Source organism: Manduca sexta, chromosome 9 (genome assembly GCF_014839805.1).
Source record: "Manduca sexta isolate Smith_Timp_Sample1 chromosome 9, JHU_Msex_v1.0, whole genome shotgun sequence".
NCBI classification, from domain to species: Eukaryota; Metazoa; Arthropoda; class Insecta; order Lepidoptera; family Sphingidae; genus Manduca; species Manduca sexta.
The window spans coordinates 9,582,725-9,610,629 of NC_051123.1; the positions used below are offsets into that span (position 1 = coordinate 9,582,725).

General features: G+C 36.7%; 1 protein-coding gene across 4 annotated transcripts in view; it reads left to right on the top strand.

Annotated features, from left to right (window-relative positions):
* The window catches only part of LOC115449517 (myotubularin-related protein 3), a 110,403-nt gene that overhangs the window by 73,409 nt on the left and 9,089 nt on the right, over window positions 1-27,905 (top strand). For all 4 annotated transcript variants that reach the window (XM_037436623.1, XM_037436621.1, XM_037436622.1 and 1 more), the window contains 6 exons: window positions 19,082-19,258; window positions 22,420-22,595; window positions 23,631-23,826; window positions 25,988-26,127; window positions 26,785-26,974; window positions 27,370-27,566. In XM_037436623.1, coding sequence (XP_037292520.1) covers window positions 19,106-19,258; window positions 22,420-22,595; window positions 23,631-23,826; window positions 25,988-26,127; window positions 26,785-26,974; window positions 27,370-27,566 — 1,052 coding nt within the window. In that variant the 5' untranslated portion in view covers window positions 19,082-19,105. The remainder of the gene's footprint in view (window positions 1-19,081; window positions 19,259-22,419; window positions 22,596-23,630; window positions 23,827-25,987; window positions 26,128-26,784; window positions 26,975-27,369; window positions 27,567-27,905) is intronic.

Here is a 27,905-nt window from a genome sequence, read left to right on the forward strand (position 1 = left end):
TTATGTTTGTTAACTTTTAGTAGGTTTTAAAGGCGATTTAATTTTTTTATGTTAGCGTAACTACACGTATTGCAACGCCCGCATTAGATCCAATGATTAAAGTAACGAATCTCCATACAATAATCTATTATACCCATTCTACATTAATGATACAATCTATCCGCCCCGCTTTGTCCCTTTGAATGCAAGTGTCAAGGTTCAGAGACAGACCGGCGGGCCTTGAATGGGCTTTCGACGCGACCTCCGGGCGGGTGAGTGACTCCCGGAGCCAGGGCCGAAGTATGGATGCCCATTCATGGAGTGATACGTCATTACGTCATAATGCAGCTGTTTGTGGTGTACGATTGTGTTTTATTGTATACGTATTTTATGCATAAATATAATATTAATTTCGTATACAGGTTTTACATTGCGTTACTAAATATAACCACATACCCGTATTTACCTAATTGCGAATATTTTCATAAAAAAAATCCGATTTTATTTTTAATTTTTTATTACATCTACGGTTCGAGTAACTTACTGTACAGTGTTATTTTCAAGAAGATATGTATGTGGTTTTATTTAGTAACGCAATGTCAAAATCATTCTGTATAAAGCAGAAGAGTTTGTATGTTTGAACGCGCTAATCTCTGAAACTACTAGACCTTTCAAATTTTTATCACTTATAGGAAGCTATGTTACTTCTGAGTGCTATAAGCTACTTTTATCCCAGGAAAATAAAAGAAGCAAACGCTAGTACGTAAATGTGGCTATGTTCATTAATGTAGTGTTTTTGAGTTAGGATGTAGGTGGTAATCACCTGAACTACCGATTTGGTTCTAAGTTTAGTAATCAATTAATTTATTCGTTCTTGCGTTGGTGTTTCAGTGCATTTCAAGTATAAAATCATAAAAACCTTATAACGGAAATGCAGTCCGTACAAAAAATAAAACTGGTATATAAAATAAAATTTATGAAGTCCGATTGAAGCATTATTGGAGATCGTTTTAATATATGTGTTGAGTTGTACCTACATTTAAATATGTCAATGTTTTTAATTTAATATCACAATAAATATATGTAATACGTCGAAATAGTTTTACTTCATTGCGCGGCGCGGCGTCGCGTCACACTGTTTTGCTTATATGGAATACGTTGAAGTGGTTTTATATAAAAGGCGCCACACTGGTCTTGCTTTTAAACTAATTTATCCCGCGAAAGTAGATATTAGTACATGTTTGAAATTTATTGGTAGTTCAGGTGATAATCTACAGGTAAGGTAAAACCTATTAAGAGTCAACGAGTTAATGTCACTTCGATTTATCATTAGACTGTAATTGATGGGTATTAAGTGTATATTTAAGCAGTGGCGATAGTTAACAGTATTCGATGTCATTAGTGTCCTTTGGTCTAGCGGTAGCTTATTTGTACTCTGATTACGAGGTTCTGACTACTATTCCCAGGACACAATCAAAATAAACGTTCGGTGTCCAAGACTGGATCATAGACTCGGCGTTTGTCATGAGACCAAAATTATTACAGCTGTCTCGCATTAATTGCATCTCTATCTATCTCATACAAGAACTTATTCCACCTAGTAAGTATATAAGTATACCGTTACCTATATGGTATACGTATGTACTATCCCACAGTCTACACTACTTCCAATCAGCCCACCGCACACAAAGAGAAAAAATCTCAACAAATCGCTCCTTATAAGTACAGGCTTCCGCCAGCGGTGTCCATGGCGGCCTCGGACGACCTCAATACTACACCTCGAACCGCCGGTATTAGTCACACTAATGTTATTCAAGCGGGGGATTGCCCCATTGCGTTGCCTAATCGCGGTACATGACGGTGCGTTTGCGGCCTTGCGAGCGCTGCGTGTTGTATCGATATGTGAAATCGATTCTTTTGTGTTAATCGATTTATTTCAATGTGCGACGTTGTTTCTAAAGCTAGGGGTTTAATTTATTGAAATTGTGTTTTTATTTGCACAAAATGTAAATATTGTTATAATAGTAAGACATTATTGCGACATATCGCGTAGAATAGTAATGATATTTAATGTATGAGTTCTATTCGTACCATATCGATTCTTATCGATTAGATCGTACAGTATGAGGTCACGTATGATTAACATTCCTACATTAGCGACGCGCGCTTGCATCGCGTAGTTATTACAAATCGGCAAAATACAGCCTTGCGCCTTCAATTAGTAGCCTTTAACTGGAATTTATGTTCACAGCCATTCCCAATTTATCTCATTTACGAGCAATTCGATTAATATTAGTTAATTGGAGTAGTTTGAGTATTTTATAATAATTCGAATGTATTCGGAATTTAAAATAGAACTGGCTATAAATAAAATTTACCATTTTTTATTGATACTAGGCGATATTGGTGATGAACGTTTTTTATATTAAAGCTAAAAATAAATATACGTATTTAAATATTTTAAAACAAAGACAGAATTCTTAGTCGATTGCAAATATACGTAATCTGATAACAAAAAATAATACGGTAAAATTCCAAAGAATAATCGGTATCCACGCGTCCTCTTGCCATATTTTCGTCATCAAAACAAATCGTAACATGAATGGCCTCGTAAAAAAAGAAACAGTCGCCTTTGTTCATCGCGGAAACAAAAGGATTCGCGAACTTGAAACAAACATCTTTCATCCTTTCTCTGTGGGATATCGCTGACGTTGAACAAGTGTTCAGTTTGTAACATCGTTAACCGTTAAAAACTATACGGTACCATCAGGTTTAATAACGTAATAAATATAATCGCCATTTTGAGAAGTAGTGTGTTATAAATATGTTGATGTTTATTTTAGACCTCCGGATATAATTTATTGTATGATTTTCTTTAGACCAGAGGTTTCCAACCTTTTTTTTCTCATCGACCCCTTTCAAAATTTTGCTGGTTCCTGTAGACCTCTTTTTAGGTTTCGCAAAGAAAGCTCACTACACCTACCCAGCTATTGCGGGGGGCTATGTTGGGGGCACCGTGCCTCTTCCGACCCCTATCAATATTATCTGTCAAGTTAAGCCTACATTTTAGTATTTTACTATCAAACCAGATATATGTTCGTGGACCCCCGCTAACGAATTGTGGACCCCTATTTTTTGGTCACACCAACGACGGTAGCCATTTTATTAAATTGTTTAGGATGTAACTCACAGATCCCACTTGATTTAAAGTTAAACTCAGCTGTTAACTACGCGACGAATATTTTCAAAAGAATCCTATAGCTTTTTTCGCTCTATCACCACAAGGGACCAATCATAACAAAGTTATTTTGACGTATTTACGAATGACTTATTTTAATTGGTTCGTTTTCGGAATCGGATTGAAAATTGGGATCGTTTATTGAAACTGCGAGTAAGATATTAATATCCTAGTAAAAGGTGATATCCTCTTTTCAACCAAAACACAACTTTATTGTTATAGCCAGTTATCAACAACTTATTGACCGGATGGTACACTTCAAACATCTCATGTTCGATATGTCATCACATAACACACGCTCACAGTTCTTCATTCATGTACCTCTAACAATGGTGAATATACGCTAGACAATGACGCGATCGAGCAGTTCATTGTTGGCCAAGACCCGGGGAGCATATGAATGAAGAGATTATCTCGATACGAATTAGACATCCGGTGTAGTGCTCCTCGTCCTGTTTCTACTATTTCATTTTTTTTGTCTCGTCACGCTTGGTGATTACGAGATTGGCGCACGTTGGAGTATGATTTCGTCAGGTGGTTTCAGTGGCGTGATTCGTTTTCTTCACTTTCCTTCACTACACCCGTGAAGGGCCCTAGTAAATTCGTGAAGCCTCTCACTAATGCATAATCAGGGGATCTTTTTTAGGCACGATGAGACTGTTTTTGTTTGCATCAGCTATCTGTAAAATAGCGTGAATGTTAAGGCTATGCGCCACGGCCCTGAGGCAAGCCCGTCCTCTTCCTTTAAGGTTAGGGGCCTGTGGCATTTTACCGTCATACCAATTATAGTTGCACCTGGTTCAATCAAAATTGTCGAAATGTTATATGATGTATCGTAATATGACTTTAAACCACCTTAGACACTCGCAATGCCAGCGGAATCTTATTCAAAGCAACAATATTAATAAACGAATATAATTATTTATTCCTATTGTATTACATAACTGCAGATAAGTTCTTAATTCGCGTAAATTTAGAAGCAGTTAGAAAAGTGATAAAAACAGTTCTTAATTCGCGTAAGTTTATGGACAGAACAGTGATAAAATGGTCATTAGGATTTTTTTATTATGTAGGTATATTTAAATTGGGCCATTTATCTTATCACAGGACGGAAATAGATGATGACTCGATATCTACTAAAGCAAACACACTATTATAAAAAAAACGATAAGATAAAATACTGTATCTAATATTATGACAGGTGTGGGGGGTGGTGTCCTGCCTTCAACATAATCGAGACCTCAGCTTATTTCATTCGTACGGTGCACCTTATCTAAGAGACCAGCCAGTTATCAAACCGCGTTGAAACAGCGTGGCGGAATCTAATCGAAAGCACACTAAGTATAACCATATCAACATCACCATCATCATTGGCAATTAACATCTACGTGAGATGATTAAGTAGCGTTCGTAGAAGATGCGAGGTACGATATACACCTACGCTGGTGACTTATCAGACCGATTCTAGCCCGAAAGATACCACAGTTTTGGCAGCGGATTTCTGTATTTGTGTATGGTGGGGGTAAAACGGGGTATCAACATAAATATAGCGATATTAACCTGCAATATGTCTTAATGTCGAATGACACAATGAAGTTATCGATATAAGCCATGGCCCTACAATAGCACCCAAACATGATTATTGATATAATTAATGCCACCAGTGTGCCCCCAGCTTGATTATGAAAAGTTGACGAAGGCCATCATGTCATAATGTCAGCGACATTAAAACATATAAACGTATTGCTAAATGAAATTGTTTTTAAATTGATCAATATGACGTATTATCAGCAGGTAATTTATGCTTAAGTACATATTTGGTTCGATTTAAAGGTTTGTTGATGGCTGTGAACGAACTCTGATGTGAATCGATCTGCGGAAAGCTTCGGTCGTATGACGCGCGTTTATGCTAATTATGAACGTGGGCTGATGAGAACGGATCTTTTGTTTATAACATTCGTGATGATCAGTGCTGGAACTAGGACGGTGCCAGCGGTGCTCAGGCTCAACATAGAACCTGGAGAGGCGCAGAAATGACCAGATCAGGACTATGTTTTAGTTTTGGGGCATGCGTGGGGGCATTGGGAGCTCGCATGGGACTCATAAAAGGCTAGTTACTTCATTGATGATAGCTATGTGAAGAATAAGATTTTATAGGTATTCGGCTATAGCTCTTCTAATTGTTGAGAAGTAGAGATATATTATGATAGAAATAATATAATACGAATAAATATTATAACTGTACACAGGGTCGACGTTACTTGACTAGTTCATCTAACCAACTATTTAACTAAACTCATAGAACACTCTTATTTGAACTATATGTAACAGATTGGCTCAAATATACGAAAAAAGCAATCCTTTTAACATTTCCAACAGTGATACGCTTGATCGCCTGCGACAAGCTCTCAAAAGCATATAAATCAGAAGGACAGCTGGACAAGTTGAACAAAGGCTCGGAATATACGTCATTTAAACGATTTTAAATAAATTTCGATTTTCACTTTCCACTATTGACTGACACCTTCGTTACTCCTGTGTGTACACTTTCAAGGCTGATAAATAAGATTGTGAACTTTAACTCTAAAATTAACCGGTTAGGTTGATAATACAACCAAAAAAAATCTTATCAACGTGAGGACTCGTAGGTGCCATGATAAAGGTACACAAAATTTCACTTTACAAGTCACCAATGCGTGTATAATACTGCGTGCATTGTTCCCAGCATTAAAGAAAATAATCAATGTAACTAATCGGCTTGCCCCGAAACTAAAAGAAACACTGGCCGAAAAAAAAAACTTTAAATCTCTATTTTACCACAGCTGTCAATAGAAAGTAAAAACCCTTTCGTAATGTCTACCATTCGAGACTCGATAGCCGATGACACATCCAGGCGTGTCCAATAACTCGACAGGACAGTTGGAGAATTGATGTCGGGCGACGCGATGGCTGGCTGACGTCATGGACGTTATAGATCCAAGTCAGAACGTATTATTGTGTCATAAAAATAGAACATTGTTGACAAGATTGGTTAAACACTATAGTTTATTATAGACGAGACATCATCACCAAACTTGTGCTACAAATGTTATTACCAATTGGTCACAAGTTTGAAATTTCCGTGATTAGATATCATAGTGCCTTTGGATTTTAATACAAAAATAACATATATTCAGAAAATATGCTAATATACGCATTAAAAACTTGCAAATCAAGTTATTGAAATAATATGAAGTATTTGCATGTTTTGGTATTTTACGGTAAATTGTGTAATCATTGCATGAGCGCAAAATTTTTGTAAGACAATCTTTCCAATGTCCTCCAATATCTTTGATTAAATCTTTGGTTAAACTTAACATTGTTCAGCTGATATTTGCGAGACATGAGTTTTGTTTAATTTTTGAGCAGGAAACCCGGCTTCAAAACAGTTACATAAGTTAATGTATTCACATAGTTTTCGTGTTCGTGAGAATTATAATAAATAATTAAATATATTTATGAGTTCATTTATCCCCATGTGTTGCTGAAACAAAGGATACGGATGTAGCTTACTACATTAAGTTAAACATTGATGTTAAAATTTTGACGTCAAAACATAAAAACATTATAAATATGAAACTATACAAATAAAATAGTTAACACGAATTAATTTGAATGTTCGAGGCGCACCTCGGCCATATGCCTTTTTTATATTAACCATCAAGCAGCCGGGGTGAACGACCCGCGCTCGAAATTTAACTATTACGCTGCCCGTGTGTATTGTGTCCTAGTCGAGTAGATGCTCATTACTCGCGCGGGTTTTTTTAATTGTCGGTTTGGCCGGCGCGGGCGGCGCGGCGTCACGTCGGCGTCAGGCGCCCACCCGCGTCCAAGCTTTAATGATCGTCAGCTTTAATGCATGGTTTGTGAGACCGTACCGTTTGTGAAAGGGACTTGTCTGTCGCGTCTATTGTCAAAAAATGTCTGCAGAGACGTGACAATGGAGCACAGTTGTTCCACTGTCCGCTGGCGAAAAATAAGGGATCAAATGTTAAACAGCTTCTTTGTTGTACGAAAGTTGGCGTTGTATCGTCTGTTAATGCGATACAAATGAGGGGTTTTGTGATGGCTAGCCAAAAAATTTGATGATTATATTGTCATTGACATGGCGCCTTGTGGCGCCCGATTTGTCAATGTGCCATTCATTCGGCCTTCAAGACATAGCATACATACAAACGAATGACGGCATGCAAAAAACACTATGGCTTGTGGAACTTTTCTTTGGCATGCAAGTCATGTAGCGTTTTTATCCAAGAATCCATTTAATTTTGTATCTTCTTTGGTTTTTTATAATTCTTGTGCCATTGTTACGAAAAAACTCGTACAAAACCACACATATTACAAAATAAACGTCCACACCGGAATAATTTCTAGGCAACAGTTAACCATTTTGAACAAAAACGAATGACGTTGTTTTTTTCGTGTTGCGCGACTCCTTTTTCGGTGTCGTTCGTGCAAATCCAATGTCCATTGAACCGGGTCGGGTGAATGTGCCTCCAGTCGCCCACGTGACTCTAAATGTTGTATTGTTTGTGTTATGTCATTTTTACACGCCGCCGACGATATCCTGCCAGCGACGTCCTTACTGATAGGTTATCTTTCGCGTTGGGTTCATGGGCTATTGTGTATTTTGGGGTGTACGTTTTAAGGAAAAAAGTGTTTGTTCTTGACAATATTTATTATAAATTTTTTTAGTGATTAATTTGTTGCGATTTATGAAATGTATTTTTTTGACTTAGTAGGCATACAAGCAAGCGGTTCGTCTGATGTTAAACAGCATCCGAAGCCCATGGGCTAAAGCAATACCACAAGCACAGCCAAGCCCTTGCCTACCATGTCATAAAATTTTCTATTCGTATAATTAAATATTTTGAAAAGTAACAGAATATGTCTATTCAAATATCTTGCATATATATTAATAATAAAATAATATATAAAAAAGCTGTATATAATTTTATAGCGACTCGTGACTGCAATATTAGTGGCGTGCGCTGACCTTTCACGAAAAACACATAACGCGAAACTAACTTTCCCGACGATGGGTAGATGTGAAATCTTATCCGGAACGTAAAATTGAATGCGGATAACGTTAACGTATTTAAACATTCAAATTTATTACACCAACATTAATATTAATGAAGAAATGATGTTATCGTTGTGTCTGTTTTAAGTTAGTTAAATTTTTGGCAAACCGACCGCACCGAAAAATCGAATGTCATATCTGACATTCTCAGTAAAGACTAAGTCAAAAGTACCCAGAACCGGCGGGAATGCACGAAAAGAGTGATGAAGGTGGAGGAAGCGCGACAAGTATGCCAGAATCGTGCAATTAGGCAAGCCCTAGTCTCTGTCTACCCCTATGGGATAGAGGCGTGATACTATGTATGTATGTATGTATCTTGTCTTCAGGTTTGTCGAGATTAGTACTGTTATTTTCGTCTTGAAAAGTGTCTCCAAGTCACAATAAAATCTTTAAGCTTGGAACCGCATGTATTGAAAATTAAGATTTATTTCATGCAGCATTAGGTATTCTTCCATGTGCAATACACGTCGTTAGAAAGAACTATCACTACCTTGTTAATGTGTGTAATGACTTCACAAATAATGATTTAGATGGTTCGTATTTGTTACAAATATTTTCGGCTTTCAGAACAAAGCAGTAACGACTTTGTATTATTGAAGTACAAAGTTTATTTTACGTTGGCCAAGTAACGCAAATATTCTCTCAAATACGCCAAATTTGTGCCAGCATAAAACAGTAATCACTCCCAATAAACAGTTCTGTCTATAAAAATACGATCAAAATGTTAGGTCATAGATTTTTTGTATATGCTACCAAGAATATGATTCATGTATTACTTATATCAATTGTTTGGTATACTTGCGATAAAGAAAAAACAATGTAGTTATTTCGAACAATAAATATTCAGATAAGGTAGGTAGATACCGTAACATATATTTTTGCAACTAAGCAACATTGAGGAGGACCAATTATGGTCACCACTCGCCTTTTTGGCAGATGTGTAAATCATATATGCTTCAAGAAATTGATATTTTAATGTTAAAATCTTTAAGATTAAGAGACTTCCATTCCGTCCATAATTTGTGATTTTCAGCTAATTTGTTATTGCTATCTCAAACACAGTGTAACCTATTTCTTGTTTTACTTTTAAGCACGTAGTGTTCACTTCTAGAAAGTCGAGCACCTGGTTATGTTCTTAACTATTTATGTTCTAAATTTAGAGTTTGTATCTAGTGTTATCGACTAGTTTAGTGGACTTAAAAAAAAAAAGAAATTATTGTTCAAGTTGATTTTACTACGGTTTAGGTGCAGCCGTGCCGCGCAAGCGTTATTGCTTGTGTCATGAATTTGTATATAGCAAGAGAGGGGATAAAGATTGAGTAAATGTTCAAATATGTAGTCACTGATCCTGAAAAGGCGTAAGAAAGATTTACAACTCCCAACTAAGAAGAAAGCACCATTAATAACACAGCTGACAGTAAAAACGCATTCCAAATAAAGATACCAAATCACAAAGCGTCCCTTCTAAAATTAGAACTGTTATGACGCTCCGAAGCAAACGTCCTTAGTAAGTGAATCATTAATTACATCACCACTAAGGAATGTTATAATAATTAAGAGGCGCTCACAACGTTTGTTCCACTGTGATATAAATAAATATGAAATGCGAAGAAAATTGCTCTGCGGTTATTTAACAGATAAGCTGTGAATGCAAGGACATTATCGTAAATACTTATATATTGTTCTATTTCTTCCAACATATTGTTATACAAATTAATGTGACGTGTTTATGAAAAGTTGGAGAAGTTTTATTTATATATTTATTGCACACAAAATTGCTTATAATCGGGTACACATTATATACAAAATTGCTTAAAGTTTTTTTAAATATTTAACCCAAAACCTTTGTGTTCCGGAAAAGTGGAATACAAAATACAAGCAAAAGTTAAAAGTGGTGATAAGTTAAACTTTAAATCATTAAGGACATAACGGATGAGATTCTTATATGAAGTAATATTAATGTTATGTAATAAATCATTCCCAGCGAAGGGACATTTAGGGCTTTTTAAAATTTGTTATTTTCGCTTTTACGAATAGATAATCAAAGATATTTCTTTATCTCTAAAATAATATGGAGTAAGTCAAACGAATACCTATCGTAAATGTATGAATATATAACTTTAGTTTGCACGTAACAGATAAGCGGATAATTGTGTCATTTTGTTTATAAACAATATACAGAGTTTGCTTCCGGATTGATATTTTTTTGAGGAACGAAAATGCCTACAAATCGGGATAGGCTCAATGTCCGTTACTACTTATCTTATCTCTCGTCAATACCCGTATGGAAATAAATCGTATCTTAATGTAAGCTCACGGTGTTATCCTTAAAAGGTTAGACAGAGGCGCAACTAGAACCCCTACTTTTCGTGGAGCTGATATCCCAAGATAGGGCAGTATGCGTGTTTGTTTTTTTGGAAAACTCAATCGTTTTAATTACAATTAGCTCAAACAATCAAATATACAACATTTTCGTCTTTTTAAAAGCTTCTATTTAAATTGCAATGAGTGGATGTTCGGGCCAAATGTTGCATATAAATAAAGCAGTTTTCTTCTTATTTTAAAATCAGTTGAGGAAAACTGCTGATGTTAAAGATGTTAAATCTTTATGTGTGAGATACAGTGGTATAAGTTTTATTTTACTATGCATTGAAGTAGTATAAACTATGCACGCGTTTTTGAAATGGTATCCAAACAAGGTTGTAGTGTGAAGACATTTGCGCCGACACTTGACTTTGTTGCTTCATTGTCATGATGTATTACTTTCGCATTGTCGCTAATGACAATTGGTTTTTATCATTCACCTATTTACAAGTCGTTAGTCGTTCGTTAAATGGGCCCGGTTACGTTGATAATGTTGTAATTAGCTACAATGTTGCGAATGATACGCTTTAATCAGCATTTGCGTAACAAGGTAATAAATATATTGAATATAATAATAATACACGATTTGCCAAAGTGCTAATTTTAATAGATAAGATTTTCTAAAGTGGTGTTTAGGTTTTATACTAAACACCAATCATACTAAATATAATATATCTTGTGGTAGGTCTCTCATATGTGAGAGTTCGCCTGGGTAGGTACCACCGCAATGTTTATTTCGGCCGCCAAGCAGGAGTGTGTTGTCACTGTTGTGTTTCGGCTGTAGACATTGTAGCCAGTGTAAGTACTGCACATAATGACACTTTACATCCCATGTCTCACAATGGCGATGGCAGTGGAATACCAAACAATAATTTGTAATTCCGAATGTTGGATGGTGTTTCTAGTGTTTATGGGTGGTCGTATCGCTTACCATCAAGGGAACGGCAAGCTCGTCTCGTCATTCAAGCAGCATTAAAAAAATACAACTTTGAATGAAGTAAAGTTATAGAAAAACTGTGCCACAAAAATTGTCATATTTAACGTCCGTTCTCAATAATAGAATGTAAACAAGACGTTTTTTATCGAACGATCGAGTAAAGCTGTGATAACAAGTCTGTTTCTCAGTGCTGACGGCATGGCAGTCTTCTCAGTGCATAGACATAGGGCCGTTGTGATTGGCTAATATTGAGATACAACAATAATAGCCAATCACAACGGCCCTATGTCTGTTTCTCAGTGCCGTTGGGCACTGAGAAACAAGCTTGTTATCACAGCTTTACTTTGTCCTTAGATAAAAAACGTTTATGAATAAGGGGGTAACAGTCTGACAAACCTAAGTAAACTGTGTCATTAGCAATATGAAGATCGATAGCCAAGTTCCAACTTCCAATGCATTAACTTGATGAAAGTTTGCATTGTCCGGCTCCCGTCGCCAGTTGCAACAACTACCTAAATGTCACCATATTTGATTTTAACAGTTGCGATAACATTTGCTCAAGTGATGGCTGTACAATCGTCATGAAAATACAATGATATTGATTTCTTTTTGTATTCAAATTATTTTGTATGTTCATTACAGTTGCAGAGATATTCTAGTAGTTGAAGGCGTTGGACTGGTTGGTATTTTATTGTTACATATTGGCAAAATTCTGCGTCAAATGATACAAATGTGTGTTGTCTGTCGATATATGTTTCATAAACCTCACGCAACAAAGTTTTTCAATTCTAAGGAATGAAAAGCGTTGGTGCTTATTCTATTCTATACCGGCAATGTACTATAAGGGTAGGTAGATAATAAAATAGCGATGCCGGTGCAACGGTTATAAAAATAATAGCTTTTAACAGAATACCGTCATGATGGCGTCCAACTGTGATGCCACCGTTATTGCCCCCTTGATGCCGAGTGGCTTTTTATTGCATTATGTTTTGTGCAGCGCTTTATTGCTTTAAAGCGGAATGGACGCTATAAAACGAATAGCTAATTAGCAAAGGTCGAACCCAAGCTGTTCTCAAAGGTATTTGCTATGATAAGTATGTAAGGTTAGGGTTTCTTCCGTCTACAGAGATATATTCGTCTGTTTTGCAATTACAGGCGCTCTAATCGAAGGACAGCTTTGATAGCCGTATAGGTAATGCGGTGATTTTAGACTCTCTTACCTATACGTCTATCAAAGCTATCCTTTGAATAGAATGCCTGTAATTGCAAAGAGACGGATTCGCCCCTATAGACGGACTAGGGTCCGCTGACCTTACGATTTTTACAAAAGTATATTTTGCTCGCATCTCTACCCGAGTGAGAATCCTTTCCAGATTCTCAGTAGGCAGATGAACGGTTCAGCACGATCATGTTGGAACCACTCAGAAAAGACTAGAAGTGGCAACTTTGCTGTGTGATTCGTATGGTCAATGATATAACCAGCCTACAAAGACCGCCTTAAAATCCACCTACATACATAAGTTTCCTGTAGTATTCTGAGCGAAAGGGTCACCAGTTATATCCATGTGTGGTGACCCATTTACACTAACTGGAATTTTGCTATAAAAACTAACGCAAATATTTTTTTCCTTAGCAGTGCGAATTCTCTTTGGTTAAGGCGATACCTCAAGGTCCATTTTCATACATTTTGTTTCGGCTTTAATCTGGGTAACTAAACAAGTATTGGCAAGTAAAGAATTTAAATTCACGTCTAGTTAGTGATTAGTTCTCGCAGTTGAAAGAAAAATGTAAAAATAATTAATAATCATGGATATTTCTGCCATTAAAATTTCGTCATATTAAATTTTAAAGGCCGAAATATCCATGCATATTAATTATTTTTACGTTTTTCTTTCAACTGCGAGAACTAACTAACTTCCAGATTAAAGCCGAAACAAAATGTATGAAAATGGACCTTGAGGTATCGCCTTAAATAATAAATATCTTCGTACATTTTCATATTCAGCTAACCCTCAATTTAAAATTAATGCCTTCATAGAATTAAAATTACGTAAACCTAAATATCGGCTGCGTAGAACTGAACGTTTCCACTACGAGAGGCGGAAAATGTTCAATAAACCTGAATTGATACGAATTGCACTTTGACCAGTGAACAGTACTTCTGCTCGTACTTGATCAGTATTAGCGCCATGTATTGCGCGCTATACATTGTTGCAAGCGACATTTCATGTACTTTGATGTGAAAATTGTTATGCATTATGTATACTATGTGTAAGGGAGTTGTATCGTTTACTCAGTTACTACCAAGCAAACTTCTTCGTCCTGTCATTAAATTTTATAAAAATTATTATACTCTGCCCCAAGGGCGCTTGTACATTTAATCTACCAGAAGATTTAGCGAAATACGTACTTAACAAGAACCCATTCTTCAATTTAAAACACCATTATGTTGTACACGCAAGTTGTGAGCTGGATTTGCCACGATTTGCGTGATATTGCATGGTAATAAACTACATTCTTGGCTGTTAATTGATCGATTAATTAGTAATAAAGCTCTAATAAAAAAATATAGCAGCTACACAGTTATTTAAATAAAATAAACAGTATTGTCTTATTTCAAATATTGATGCTGTCTATCTGAATACGTTTAGTCACATAGGTTGGAATTAGGTGCATAGATACCGCCGTATCAGCAGTGTTAATTATACGGGGCTTCTTAGCCCACACATACGTTACACTAAGCGGGCGTCCATAAGTTCGCACTACGCTGAAGGGACCCCAACAAATTTTTAATATAGGGGCTAGGACCGATGTGCAAGCTGCGTCACTGGTTTGAATGCTATGTTTCAATAAATTGGTCCTATATTTCGTCCATTCTGTTCTTACAGCATAAGACCTAGAAGACAATTTCCCATGCAAGGAAAAATAAACGATAATTACATTTTTGAACTTGCCTGTACGTCGGAGCGGAGTGGATATAACTGCATATTCGAGCGTGCCGTCGGATGTTAAGTAACCCAAGGTCGCTTTCTAACGCGTCAGCGCCATCTAGGGAATCCAATGTACAACTGGACGGACAGCGCAGTGGTAGGGCTGCCATACGCTCTAATTTCCCCGGATATGTCCTAGTTAGGAATTACAAAATATTCACACAAGTCAAAGACTTTGAAGCAAATTGAAAGCTTATTTTATTTGAAAAAATCCTGAATATGAAATTGATTTTGTGATTAATTACATTTCCACTTAATAAGCTAAGCTAAGCCATAAGCTAGTGGCACTAGCTTATTACTGGTGGTAGGTTTGTCATATGCGAGAGTCCGTCTGGGTAGGCACCACCACAATGTCTATTTCTGCCGCCAAGTAGCAGTGTGTAATCACTGTTGTGTTCCGGTTTAAAAGCAATTAATTGTAGCCAGTGTAATTACTGGATATAATAAGAATTAACATCTCATGTCTCAGGAAGGCGAGCCCGGTGGTATACCAAACAGTACTTTGTAATTCAAAGTGTTGGATGGTGTTTCTAGTGTTTATGGATGGTCGTATCACTTACCATCAGATGAACGGTAAGCTCGTCTCGTCATTCAAAACAATAAAAAAAATGCCTTAATATTGTAAAAATGTTTTATAAATTCCTCGTCACACAGCGTTAAGTGTAAATAAGATAGGATTGAAGAATATTGTATTCGTTTTGGCGATGATGTTACAGTGATGTCATTGAGCTAACGAAGTCATTTTGTGGGGGACCCAGTCGCCGCCACGACGGCCGCTTTCAAATTGAACTTATTGACTGAATCGCGTCACTGATATTTAACCAGCTGGGATGTTAACTGATAATAATAAATCATAGCAGTTAAAAACATGAACTCGCGTAGATGTTCAAATTACAAAGGTCAATGAACTATTAGCTAATTGGGGTTAAAGTTAACGCTGATCAGCTTTTTCCTTGTGCTGTACACGTAACCTTTTAATCTTAATAAATTAATTATCGTAATACTTTGTAAGTAAATTTTTACGATATGTTGTCATGATGTTAACATTTTGGAATTAATTTGTTTGTAATTCCGTGACAAATAGCAATATGACCTATAAATTGTAATATTATCGTTGACATGTTTATTGAAGGTTGTTTCACAATTTCTTGTTTCAAAAACAGAATTAACGGATCCCAAAATGAAATATCTAAGTGGACTGGTATTTCTTTACGCTTCTTAAACTGATTGGTGGCACTAACACTATAAACATTGTCTTTAATGAAGCCAAGCACCAAAAATGATTGATTGGTATTATAATGTATGATTTTATATTTCAATATTACTCAGAAACCGTCATTTTTTTTATACATATAAAAAATGTGTATGTATCTAGTTATTAGTAATGGAAGACCGGAGTCTACTAATGTTCCCTCTTGCATGTAGGAGGCTCCAGCAACCAATTATTGTAAACGCAAAACTACTTATGAATTTTTACTAAAAACAATTCAGCCCATACAAAGCCAACCACAAAATGTTTATGTCCAAAGCACACACTTTCAAGTGTAATTTATCAATGTTTTTTCACAACACAATCGACATTGTCCGGTCACGATGTGTAAATAACACGAGTGTTGCATTCCTTCACGTAACATTTCGTATGTGTGTTTATTTTTGATATTGATGCAAAGAATTCCGTACGTTTTACAATTCATTGTCAACCTGGTGTTATAAAAGACCGAAGTTTAAGTATTAAATTAGGTATAGAACTTATAAATATATTAAACAATTACTAACTATCGCTTTGTCTTATTTTTCGGTCCGTCAAATGAATTATACGCACACACACGCGCCTTTTATCCTAGAAGCGATAGGCAGGAACGCAACTGGTGCACCCACATTTCGCCGTGCGTATTCCGTCCCATGATATGATAGAAAGAAAGAAGAAAGAATGAAAAGAAATTTATTTTGCAACAAACACAAGTGAACACAACATACAAACAAACAAGCGAAACAGACAAAAAAAACTTAAAACTATGTTTGTCACAAAAAAGGCACCTACTCAGCAATAGGATGCGAGCCTACCGCCAGACCAGGTACAAATTCCAGACACCGGGCAGATACTGAGTAGAAAAACCCAATGTCACTTTGCCCGAGAATCGAACCAGAGGCACTGCAGTTGTACTGTAATACACTACCGACGCAGTCAAGTTCATGTGATTTAATAATGAAAGAATTACACTATAATAAAACCTTTTTCTGTAAAGGGCCACTTGGTATTTATATGTGGCATTTAGTGTGTATTTCCTTTTCCCCAACATAGCCCATAAAAACATCGAGCTATTATACGTAAGAAGGATAACTTATGAATATATTTAATACTACTATTAAAAGAACAATTCTTGTAGTCCGCTTCGTCATTAAGGTTTTAACGACTTGCATATATCTCAGAGGGGTAAGCGCAAAGCAGTGTAAAGCAATCAGCAAACATTTTGTAAATCAAACTTTTTGGTAATGTTGCTATTATTTATGAGTAGGCGTTCACTAACATGCTGCGGCTAGCTTACCCGTCAATGAAATTCATTAAAAAAGTATTGGAATACGTACAATGTCTGACTATCACACCGACTACTTTTATGTATTACGTACAATCTCTTTGGCTATCACAACGACTATTATAACCTCAAAGGTACAAGGAAATACACGATATTTACTTTCCTATCGGCTATCCGAAACAAGGGCGTCAATCCTGATATCGAAGTAAACAAAAAGAGAAAGGTGTCATCCGTCCCTTTCGTATCCCTCAATGGAAAACTACAAGATATATTGACGACAGTCGGTAATTACAACTTAGAAGTTATACACGATTGGTGTATAGTGAAGGAAATTAAAAGTGATAGTCTCAGTAATAAAGAAGTCGTTGGCGTGAAAGGCAAGATGTTTGTCCCGTGTCTACGCTCATTGTGATGCCTTGTATGTATTGATTTAGTCTTAGTTGTTATATCGTACAGCCCTTATAAAACTGAGGGAACTTAGGAGACTGTCAATGCTAGTTTTAATGGGTTTAATCTAAAATGTTTTTAGACACGTAGATAATTGGGTAATAATTTGACTACCCGCCGTCTGATATCCACCGTCCTGGGATATCCGATCAAGCGAAAATGGTTCTTATAAAAAAACTCGTATAGGGTTCTCCGACAACCCTAAACTCCGTTTTTGTCGATGATGGATTCAGCAAAACATTCAAAAACAACCTATTGTTCGATTAGTCTGTAAGTTGTATTTTCGAAATGTCCCCAATTGGTCCAACATCTGTTAAAATAATGAACATATCAGTACCACCTTCGCAAATAGCTTCACATAGCATACGGTGCGGGCCACATCGGCGATCGCGTGTTTTGTGTTCAAACTTTATTTTAACATTTAGGTCAAAGTGTGACTGTTTGTTGGGCGAATTAAACCGGCGTTAAGAAGTTATAAAACGTGAATATGTTTTAATGCGGTCAGAGCGTTGCTTGCGTTGGCTTAACCCTACATTTACTGTGGTTTAATGGTGTATCTATTTCGTATAGGAGGAAGTATTGTTTGTTAATACTCTAGTAGTGATGGACAGTGTTTTAACTATTCTGTTTCTTCCTTGTATAAAATAATTTGAATGTAACCAAACACGAATTAGGTTAATCAGAGATTAAAATATGTTTCCTTATTTTTAAAGTTTGTTTTTTGTTTGCACGCGCTCATCTGTTACTGGCCCGATTCTAATAGTTATTAACGAATAACAAGCCACGTTATTCCTGAGGGATTAGGCTTTTTATCTAGAGTAACAGATTTACCGTGGTATATGTGAAGTAAAAATATAGTATAATGTTTTTAATGTATTGTAGAGCAAGGATACGATGTTTTTAAACAAATTATGGATGTATTTATACATAAAAACAGCTGTAACATTGTAAATAATGAACGCTTGTGTGTAATTTGGGACTGTTTACATTTCACCACTGCAATTTGGAGTATTAAATTGATAGGAACGAATAATTTTGAACGATAAAAAGTTGTAATGGGAAAAATGTATTTGGGTCTGCCAGGGAAATAATTTTATCCGTTTATATGTAAATATGGTTTATTTCGGTACGTGGAATGGTAGTTTCTTGAAATATCGATTTATTTACATATATATTTTTAATATAATTTCTTTATGACGAACTAATATTATATTGTTGTCAATGTCTGTTCTTCGATAAATTATGATACGGTTGGAAAGACGTTGCCAGGTCGTTTCCCTCACCTAAGCTAATATACTTATATTTTGTGACCGCAATAATTTGTCTTGGGTGTGAATGTAGGATGGAAAGGACTATTTTTTGTACGATTGAAACTTGTGTCTTAGCGTGTGTCACGCACATATTTATATATATTTTTTTGGATTATATTTTTAATTTTATTAATATTAAACCGTGTTTGTTGTCGGGCAGGTATCAGCGGCATCGTCGAGCGAGATGAGCGACCGCGAGCGGTACCGCGCGCCGCCGCAGCCGGAGCCGCCGCCGCACCGCGTGCGCGCCGCGGATATGTACCCGCGTCTGCGCACGCACTGCGACGAGCCTGGACTCGAGGTCGGATATACCACCATATGCGGCGAGTTTGTGCAGGTAAACATATTTGCGTTTAGTTTAATTCGCATAGTTTCACATAATTGTAAGAATAATTTGTAGAAATTCAGGATCTATTAAAGATCACCGAACAAAATAGCTGTAATATAAGAAATAGATTAGTCAAGCTAGAAAAGTAAAAATAAAGTAACCTGATAAGTTAATCCTAAAACGCCACGAGTGGAAACAATAATAATCTGCATGCGCTATAAGGCTTACTTGTCCATTGCTTATACAATATTGGGTAGGTATTAACGTATTGAATGGCTGAACAGCTGAGTAAAATTCAGCCAACACCAATCCTTACGGCCGATCTTACATTAGTAATTGATGTCAATGAGTAAATGACAAGTAGCCCACTTGAGACCAGCCTCATAGGAGTCAACTTATCTGACTCAAGTGCATGCTATTAAGATATTCTAAGAAAAAATCAATTATGCTTCAACAATATCAATTACCAGGAAAACATAAGCGCTAATTAGTGTTGTGTAAGGTCACCGGGTCGTGCGGAGGGTTGAACGGCCCGCTCGCCGCTCGCCGCCCGCCTCGGCCCGACAGTGCCCGCACGCCGCTCTAGTTCGCATTCCCGCGAGTTCGATGCACCGGCCGCGTCGTTATCGCGCGTACGCAATGGTCAAAGGTTTCGCATGCGCTGTCATGCAATAGAAATGTGGGTGAACTGCGCTAGATGATATCTAACTTGCTTTATTGGAAGTTCGATCATGTGCTCATAAAGTACTTTTGTAAGTCGGACACATTGCCTGAGATTCATACTCGTAGTGTTAAAACTGAAATGCATTTATTTTCAAGAATTAGATCTCATCTTAGCTAAAATTGTAGACCATCGAGTTGTAGGAAAAAAATTCTCACCTCTGACAGCCACAGTCGAATGTCGAGCGTAGGGGCTTAAACAGTCGAGACTTATTTGCATTCTAAAATGCATTCCCCTTTTTGAAATCTGGAGTTCAAATTTATTTACACCATAAATAACCTAATGTATTGTTTACCAAATAATATAAAGAAAATAAAATGACTATAGTCCATTGAAAAGTTACATTTGGGGTTGCGTTTTTTAGAGGACGCAATTTTATTTTCGCCATTTGTCCCATACGATGTATCTCTTAAACTATTTATCTGACAAAAAAAAATTATATACATTTTTTGTTGCAAATTAAATTCTCTACAACTTTGGTCTAGTAACTTTTTGTCGTAGAACTATAAATAAAAAAGTTATAAGCAAAAATGTTAAGCAATTGCTTCATCTGTCCCAAAGCGATTCAGGATCCAAGTAATTCGCGTACAAGCCGACAACCGCGGGTTTGTGTTGTACGTATTATGAACCTTATAAACACACGTTCTGATGACGTTGCAATGGACATTGCTTAACATTGAATTTCTTAACATTTTCGCTTATAACTTTTTTATTTATAGTTCTACGACAAAAGTTACAACACCAAAGTTGTAGAGAATTGAATTTGCAACAAAAAATGTATATAATTTTTTTTTGTCAGATAAATAGTTTTAGAGATACATCGTAAAAACCATTTCAACCCAAGATGGCGGCCGTGGGACAAGGGTGGCGACCCCACAAACTTGGTTTTAGCTTTACACTGACCCCCCCTACACTTCTAAAAAATAAAATTGCGTCCTCTAAAAAACGCAAGGTAAGGCCTAAAAAATGTAACATTTCAATGGACTACTAGAAAATAATTAGAATCAAACACATAAGTGCTTCGTCATCACTTATTATGCGCTCGATACTATCACTTATTTATCGTTATTTCTGATTATTTACAATGTATATTCTCATAATTGGACATGTTCTGTGAAGAGACCTCCTTGAGAGGTGCTTGGTAAATAAGTTAATAGGCCAAGAAATCAATCCTAACTAGAGCATTTTGCTTTGATTAATATTCAGTGGAAAGCAATGATTCAGCTATTACTTACGATCTGCTAGTGAAATGTAGAAGAATGAGACACTAGAAAAAAGTTAATGGCGATTGGATGAGATCAGAATTGATTCCCTACATGGCTCACTACTTATATCATGGGTATGGTAATAAAGGACACCCATTGTATGATTTTTTTCCTGCTGTTAAAGTATGAGAGTTAATAAATGCTTATGCACACATTTATAAAAACTGCTGTAGTGTGCAAAAAAATGTTTATGAATTATTTATCTGTGCTTCCATAACGACATAAAACGATATATTATGTGTGTCGCACTTTCTTTATAGTAGTTACATTTAAAGTGATTGTTTTTTATGACTTATAAGAAATACGCACATGGCACGTCCTTTCTACATGGTCTATGATTATGGAAGACAAGTTAACCTGGTTTTAGCTACATATTAACTCGTACTTGGCGACTTTCAAAAAAAGAGGGTATTCCTACCTAAAAGGCCGGCAACGCATCTCTATGCCACCCAGTATTGCAGATGCTTATGGGCAGTAGTGATCACCTACTATCAGGTGAACCGTATGCTCGTTTGCCCCGTATAACATGAAAAAAACCTCCAGGGACGCATATGTTAGCTTAATATATGTTCTAATATCGAAGATGTAACACATCTTACTTAACAGCAATAAAGCAACACCACATATTGTTTACCGACGTCTATTGAAGCTGCTACTCTTCATACCCTGCCCGCAGTCGACATTACGTGAACGTATAAATCTGCCACCGATTACATCTTATCCGATGCATCTAGGTTTAATACCCCGCGACGTACTGGTCCCACGGCGGAGTGAACGTGCTCGGTGCTCGGTAAAATTAACTCAATTGTGAGACAATAAATTTAAATATTGTTACGCGCGTATATGAAGCAACTGGGAACAGGAATTGTACACGACTTTCTTGATTGCTGTGTAGTGTTTTGTATCGTTTAGTTTATAAATTGATATGACATAACAATAAGTCTAATAAGTGCACATAATTTCTCTATATAATAGCTATTTTCACGAATTACGTTTGATCAGTCCCAGAAATCGGATTTGAGCTATACAACTCAAGGTTACGGAAGAACAGTCGAAGTATGCCTTATGCTTTTGCATATTAATTATCTTGATGAGCTGTTACTAGATTACTTTTAATAGAACAAGCTTTAAATTAATTACATATAACGATTATTGTCATTCTAATATTAAAATTTTCTTTGCAGTGGGTGGGTCGAACAGCAGACGGCGGCACCGTCGCCATGTCCAACTACCGCTTGCACGTCCAGCCCCGGAGGCGCGCTGGGCCCGGCTCCTCGGTGCCCATCCGGCTCATAGACGCTGTCGAGATACGGGACCTGCTCCATCTCATCGTGCTGTGTAAAAACGGCCAACAACTCAAGTGAGCTCCTTTCATGTTCTGACGCCCTGGTACTTGATTCATTAATATGGTACGAGACGGATGAACACAGCACATTGTTCTTTTTTATGAAAATATTGATATGTAGTAAGTAAGATCCTTAAATTTTATAATCGCCTGGTACTTTGTGTCAGGACGCAGGAAATTAATCAGATACTTTTTATTGAATTACATGGTAACTAACTCTGTGAGAAACATTAATTGTAACTGGAGATAATTATTTTATATTTCTTCCATACACGTCAGAACTGTACGCACCTTTGTTTTATGTCCTTCAAATGTTCGGGTAATGTACGACAAAAATAAATAAAAACACATGGTTTTTATTTGTAATACGTTTATTTACTAGTATATGAACATAATATTTACTAACCGTGCAGTTGTGTCTTCGAATCCGACATTGGTCATCCCCCATTGTTTTGTTTAGACGTGAACTCAGACCAAAATATTTATAATTTCTTTATCGGCGACCGCTTGGATACTAGACTGTGCATCAAACATTGAGCACATTTCGATAGTGTTGTTGTTACAACGGATCGGGGCCGGCAGCTGATAAACGCCTAGCAACCGACAGAAAGTTACACGTGTAAAAATATCAATATTGTTTAATTGTTTTTTTGTTGTATTGGATTACAGTTTACAGCATTTCGCAACAAATATTTTGTATTGTTCTGTAGGATAGAGATGATAGTAGTAGATTGCATATATCAATATCTTTTTATTAGTAAAAAAGTAATTCAAATAATTTAATTACATTATCTTTTTTCATAATCAATGCTTATCTACTCATTTTAACAGAACCTCTGTGAAATATCAGGATCCTTTAAATAACATTATAAAGCCTTAGAAGTTATTCAAATAACATTTTCCATAACCGATAAACATCTATTACGTAAATTGACCTTGGGCGGTGCACGTGTACTTCTCTATTATAACAACATTTCTAACACTCAACCTCTCCAACTACAAACACATTACGCGGTCAGTTTTTAATGCCGTCACTATCTGCTTTCACAGATGCTCGTTCAACACGGGCGATCAGTGTGTCGAGTGGTGGAGAAGGCTTAATACAGCATTGGCGCCCATCGGATCCATTCAGGAGACATTCGCAGCGGCATATGCGGCCTGGGCGAAGGAACAACCACCTACGTCCGTGCATCGAGCTCTGATAAAGGCTTCGCACTCACCGCAGAGGCATTGGTTTGGGCCTGAGGTAAGGCCTTTATTTTTTGGAAGTCCAAGACCTGAAATTAATGCAATATTAAACGCGAATGACATAGTTTAGCTTAGTTTATGTTTGCCTGGTACTTTCAAATCTGAATGTTGAGATATTTCCACCTGCGGATGAGATGACCTGTAAGATATTTTGAGATAAACTTTAGCCATTTACTATTTGTGTACTACAGTCGGATAATGTTGGCAAAGCTTAAGTCCGCTATTGGTCCCCATTCCATCTGGCTGGTACAATGTGATTGCATTTTCGATAAAGTTTAAAACACCTGTAACTATTTCTCAACTAGTTGCGATCGCTAAAGCACGAACTGTCGTGCGATTGTCAGTTTAGACAGAACATATTCTTGCACTGTTTGTTAAATAAACGAAATCTAAATGTCGGTGAAGTGGTTTTGCGTTTCATTTTAAAGTAGGTAGGTATTTTCGTATCTGCATTTTGATAATGTCAAACATTTTAAATGTAAATTGAATTAATTGACTCTACATCATCAATTATGCTATCTCGAATATGTTTAATTAATTCTAAAGTTCCAATGCCTGCTCTTATTTCCTATCTTAATAACCTGTGCGAATTGTCACAAACAAGAACCAGCAATACCAGGATACCATAAAACATAAGAGCTCATTATTTAGAACCGTACCATTCTACAAATAGATCGAAGATAACATGCTCTAATTTCAAATCTCCGTTTAGCTACACAAAGCGGACTCGATACGCATAATTTCGCCGGGCGTTTGTATAATTTCACAATACCTCGAACAGACGGGCGCGTGAATGTATTATCTTCTGCATGACCTTGAACACCAGCGTGCTCACGTTTGTGCTGTTTATCTGTACTTTGCTTGTTATGATGTCCTGGTACATCACACATGGACATATTACATTATATTCTGTAGAGTTGTTTACAGTTTTGTTTTTAAGAGAATAGAAGTTATTGACCTAAAATGCATAATCAATACATAATAATTATAATTCGTGCCAATTACGAGATTCGTCTATTTACTTATTCGTTTGAACCAGAAACAAAAAATTGATAGTTAAAAATCAAACAACTGTTGCCGTATCATAACGGCTACTTAATTACGATTACATTCCACACACTTAATAAATCTGCTTTAAAAAGATGTTTCAGTTCCATTTTACATTATGTATTTTAAGCAATTCGTGTTGAAAATAATTCCTCAAGAGCTTGACGTCAAACAACAGCCGATTCAAAAACCACAAGTCATATAAACATCTATAAAAAAACATTGCCTAACCCACGCTGTATAAGGGCAGTAAAATAAACGAGCTAAAAGGGCATATCTGCAATATTGTCTTTAAGCAGATACGCCATTATTACTACTATCTTATACCATTTGCGACAATAGGTCGTGTTTTATATCATAAACAAAGTATAATCAAAATATGATGTACATTAAAGATGAACGGAATTAAAATTTATTGAGGAAGCTTTAATAGGATAATGGTTTGGAAACAGCATGATTTGCGACAACGATCTCGGTTCACACATCGGACTTTGCTCGCTGGGAACACGTTGTGTGCTATAATATAATGTATATATCTAGCTATATCTATTTAACTTATTTAGACAATTAAAGCCCCGTCCTTAAAAAAAAATTACCTCATTATCGAGCAAACAAATTTTGTTCCTGTTTACGATTAATAAAATTCACGTCGCTAACGTGATGATCCTCTATCTCACTATAACTTTATTGCATTGACTCACTATCACAAGGTTCTTACTTAGCGTAGGTAGAATTAATGTAAATAAATAGGTAAAGAAATACTCTGAATAATATTCTGCTTGTATTCAACGAATACACGCAAAACATCGTGCAGTCCATGTATTTAAAATTACAAATAATATAATAAATATGCAAATTAAGTTCTGTCTGGCTTTTTTGATAATTATAACATAGGTCCTTCAAAATGATGGCGCTAAAAATGCCTTTGACGTCAGTAGTACACGACGATCATTATATTATAATTATACCCGTCGGATTCCATTTTTGCATATTTCCTAAGAAATTAACGAAGTAGAGCGTATTTAGAGCAGGATTTTGTTTGACTAGCGTTGTTCCTTCAACTCACCCGCTAGTGTTGCCATGTATTAATAAATTTTTTATGTTGTTTCAAGGTGGAGCGACTAGGGTTCACTACGAAGGGCGCGTGGCGAGTGTCCGCTGCCAACGCGGAGTACAAGCTGTGCCCCTCGTACCCGCCGCTGCTCATCGTGCCGGCGTCGATATGCGACGAGGACCTCGACTCGGTCGCTCGGTGAGTGCCATTTTGAACCATAATACTTGGACTGTTGGTGTTATTTTGTACAATGCGAATGACAACATAAAAGGGCGGCTTAAATAACTAAAAGCCAGAACTGTAAAAAAAATGTTATTTAATTTGTAATAGATTTTATTCTAAACTAATTTTATAGTATCCGTGAGCTTTGTTTTAAATATTATCTAGAGAAAAAATATATCAAAGGAGTAAATTATTATTTAAGGTTTATCGTAATCAAGTAATATTAACTCTTGGGAATTCTTCACAAGTACATTGCATTAATGATACAAATTAATAAATTAGATTATAAGGTGGGTAAACGAGTCGATAGCAAGCATGTTGTTTACGTTGATAACACCTGCAACGCTATTTCATTAAGTAAATATCAACCCGATGTTGTAATATAATCGTTGCCATTATCGCAATTAATAAAAAAATAATTATATTGCTGTAATAAATAATTAATGGTCACCTTTCAGAATTGTTTGATTGTTATGCATATGATGCGACCATTTCAGTTTAGCCTTTTTTGAAATGTTTGTAAAAACAAAATATTATGATTTGTCTGCAGAAATCCTAGATTACTCTAAAATTATTGATTATCCATAATTATTTTGGACGTGCTATAATGTAAATATCAATTTTGTATTCCAGTTTTCGAGCAATGCGCCGCATCCCAGCAGTGGTGTGGAGGCATCGCGGCAACGGGGCGGTGATCGCGAGGTCTTCGCAGCCGGAGGTGGGCTGGCTGGGCTGGCGGTCGAGCGAGGACGAGCGGCTGCTGGCGGCCTTCGTCAGCGCGTGCAACGCCGACCGGGGCATGCAACAGGGCACCTCTAACAAGGTATGCGCTCCTGGTATTATTGAAATATGTCTAACAGCTGGAAGTGGGCTGGATAGACTACACCTACAACACCGACTGAGGCTTGCAATAGAGAAGCTCCAGCAGGGTATGCGCTGCTGGTACTATAGAATGTAGCTAAGAGGTAGAGGTTCCAGGTAGTAAACGAATGACTTATCCCCATCTACCGAGACCTGTAACAGTGTAACTCTAAAATGATATGGAATCCTGGTACCACAGAACACTAACCAGCAATCAGAGATGGTTTTCTTTCTGATTAAAATGCAGTGAGCGACTTCGTAACAACAGCATCCCAGTCTACGAATAGTGAAACACATTGAAGCTGAAATAAATGTTATAAATATGCCGTAACTAACACAAGTTGAATGTTGTCGCAGCAACTGAAGCTGTTGATAGTGGACGCGCGCTCGTACGCGTCGGCCGTGACGAACCGCGCGCGCGGCGGCGGCTGCGAGTGCCAGCAGTACTACCCCGCCGCCGACATCCAGTTCATGTGCCTGCCCAACATACACCACGTGCGCCGCAGCTTCCAGCAGATGCGCGCGCTCGCCGCCGAGCCCGGGGATCAGGCCAAGTCAGTGCAAATATATATTTTGTTTACTTACATATAATTTCTATTATTATATAATAAAATATAAATAGATGTTACTCGCGACTTCGCTGCCGTGGAAAGGTTACACGCTACAAACTGTCTCAATTATTGTGTATATGTATAGCATCATTTGTACGACGCCAGACGATATTTACCTATAAATCTGATTTTAAATTTGAATAGTTCCCAAGGGAGCATTTTACTGGCATAAAAGTAGCTTATATATCAATCCATAATATAGTCTATCGATGTGCCAAATATTGAAATCCGTTCAGCAGTTACTGCATTTACTTCTACAAACGTTTATACGCGTGTGTGGTT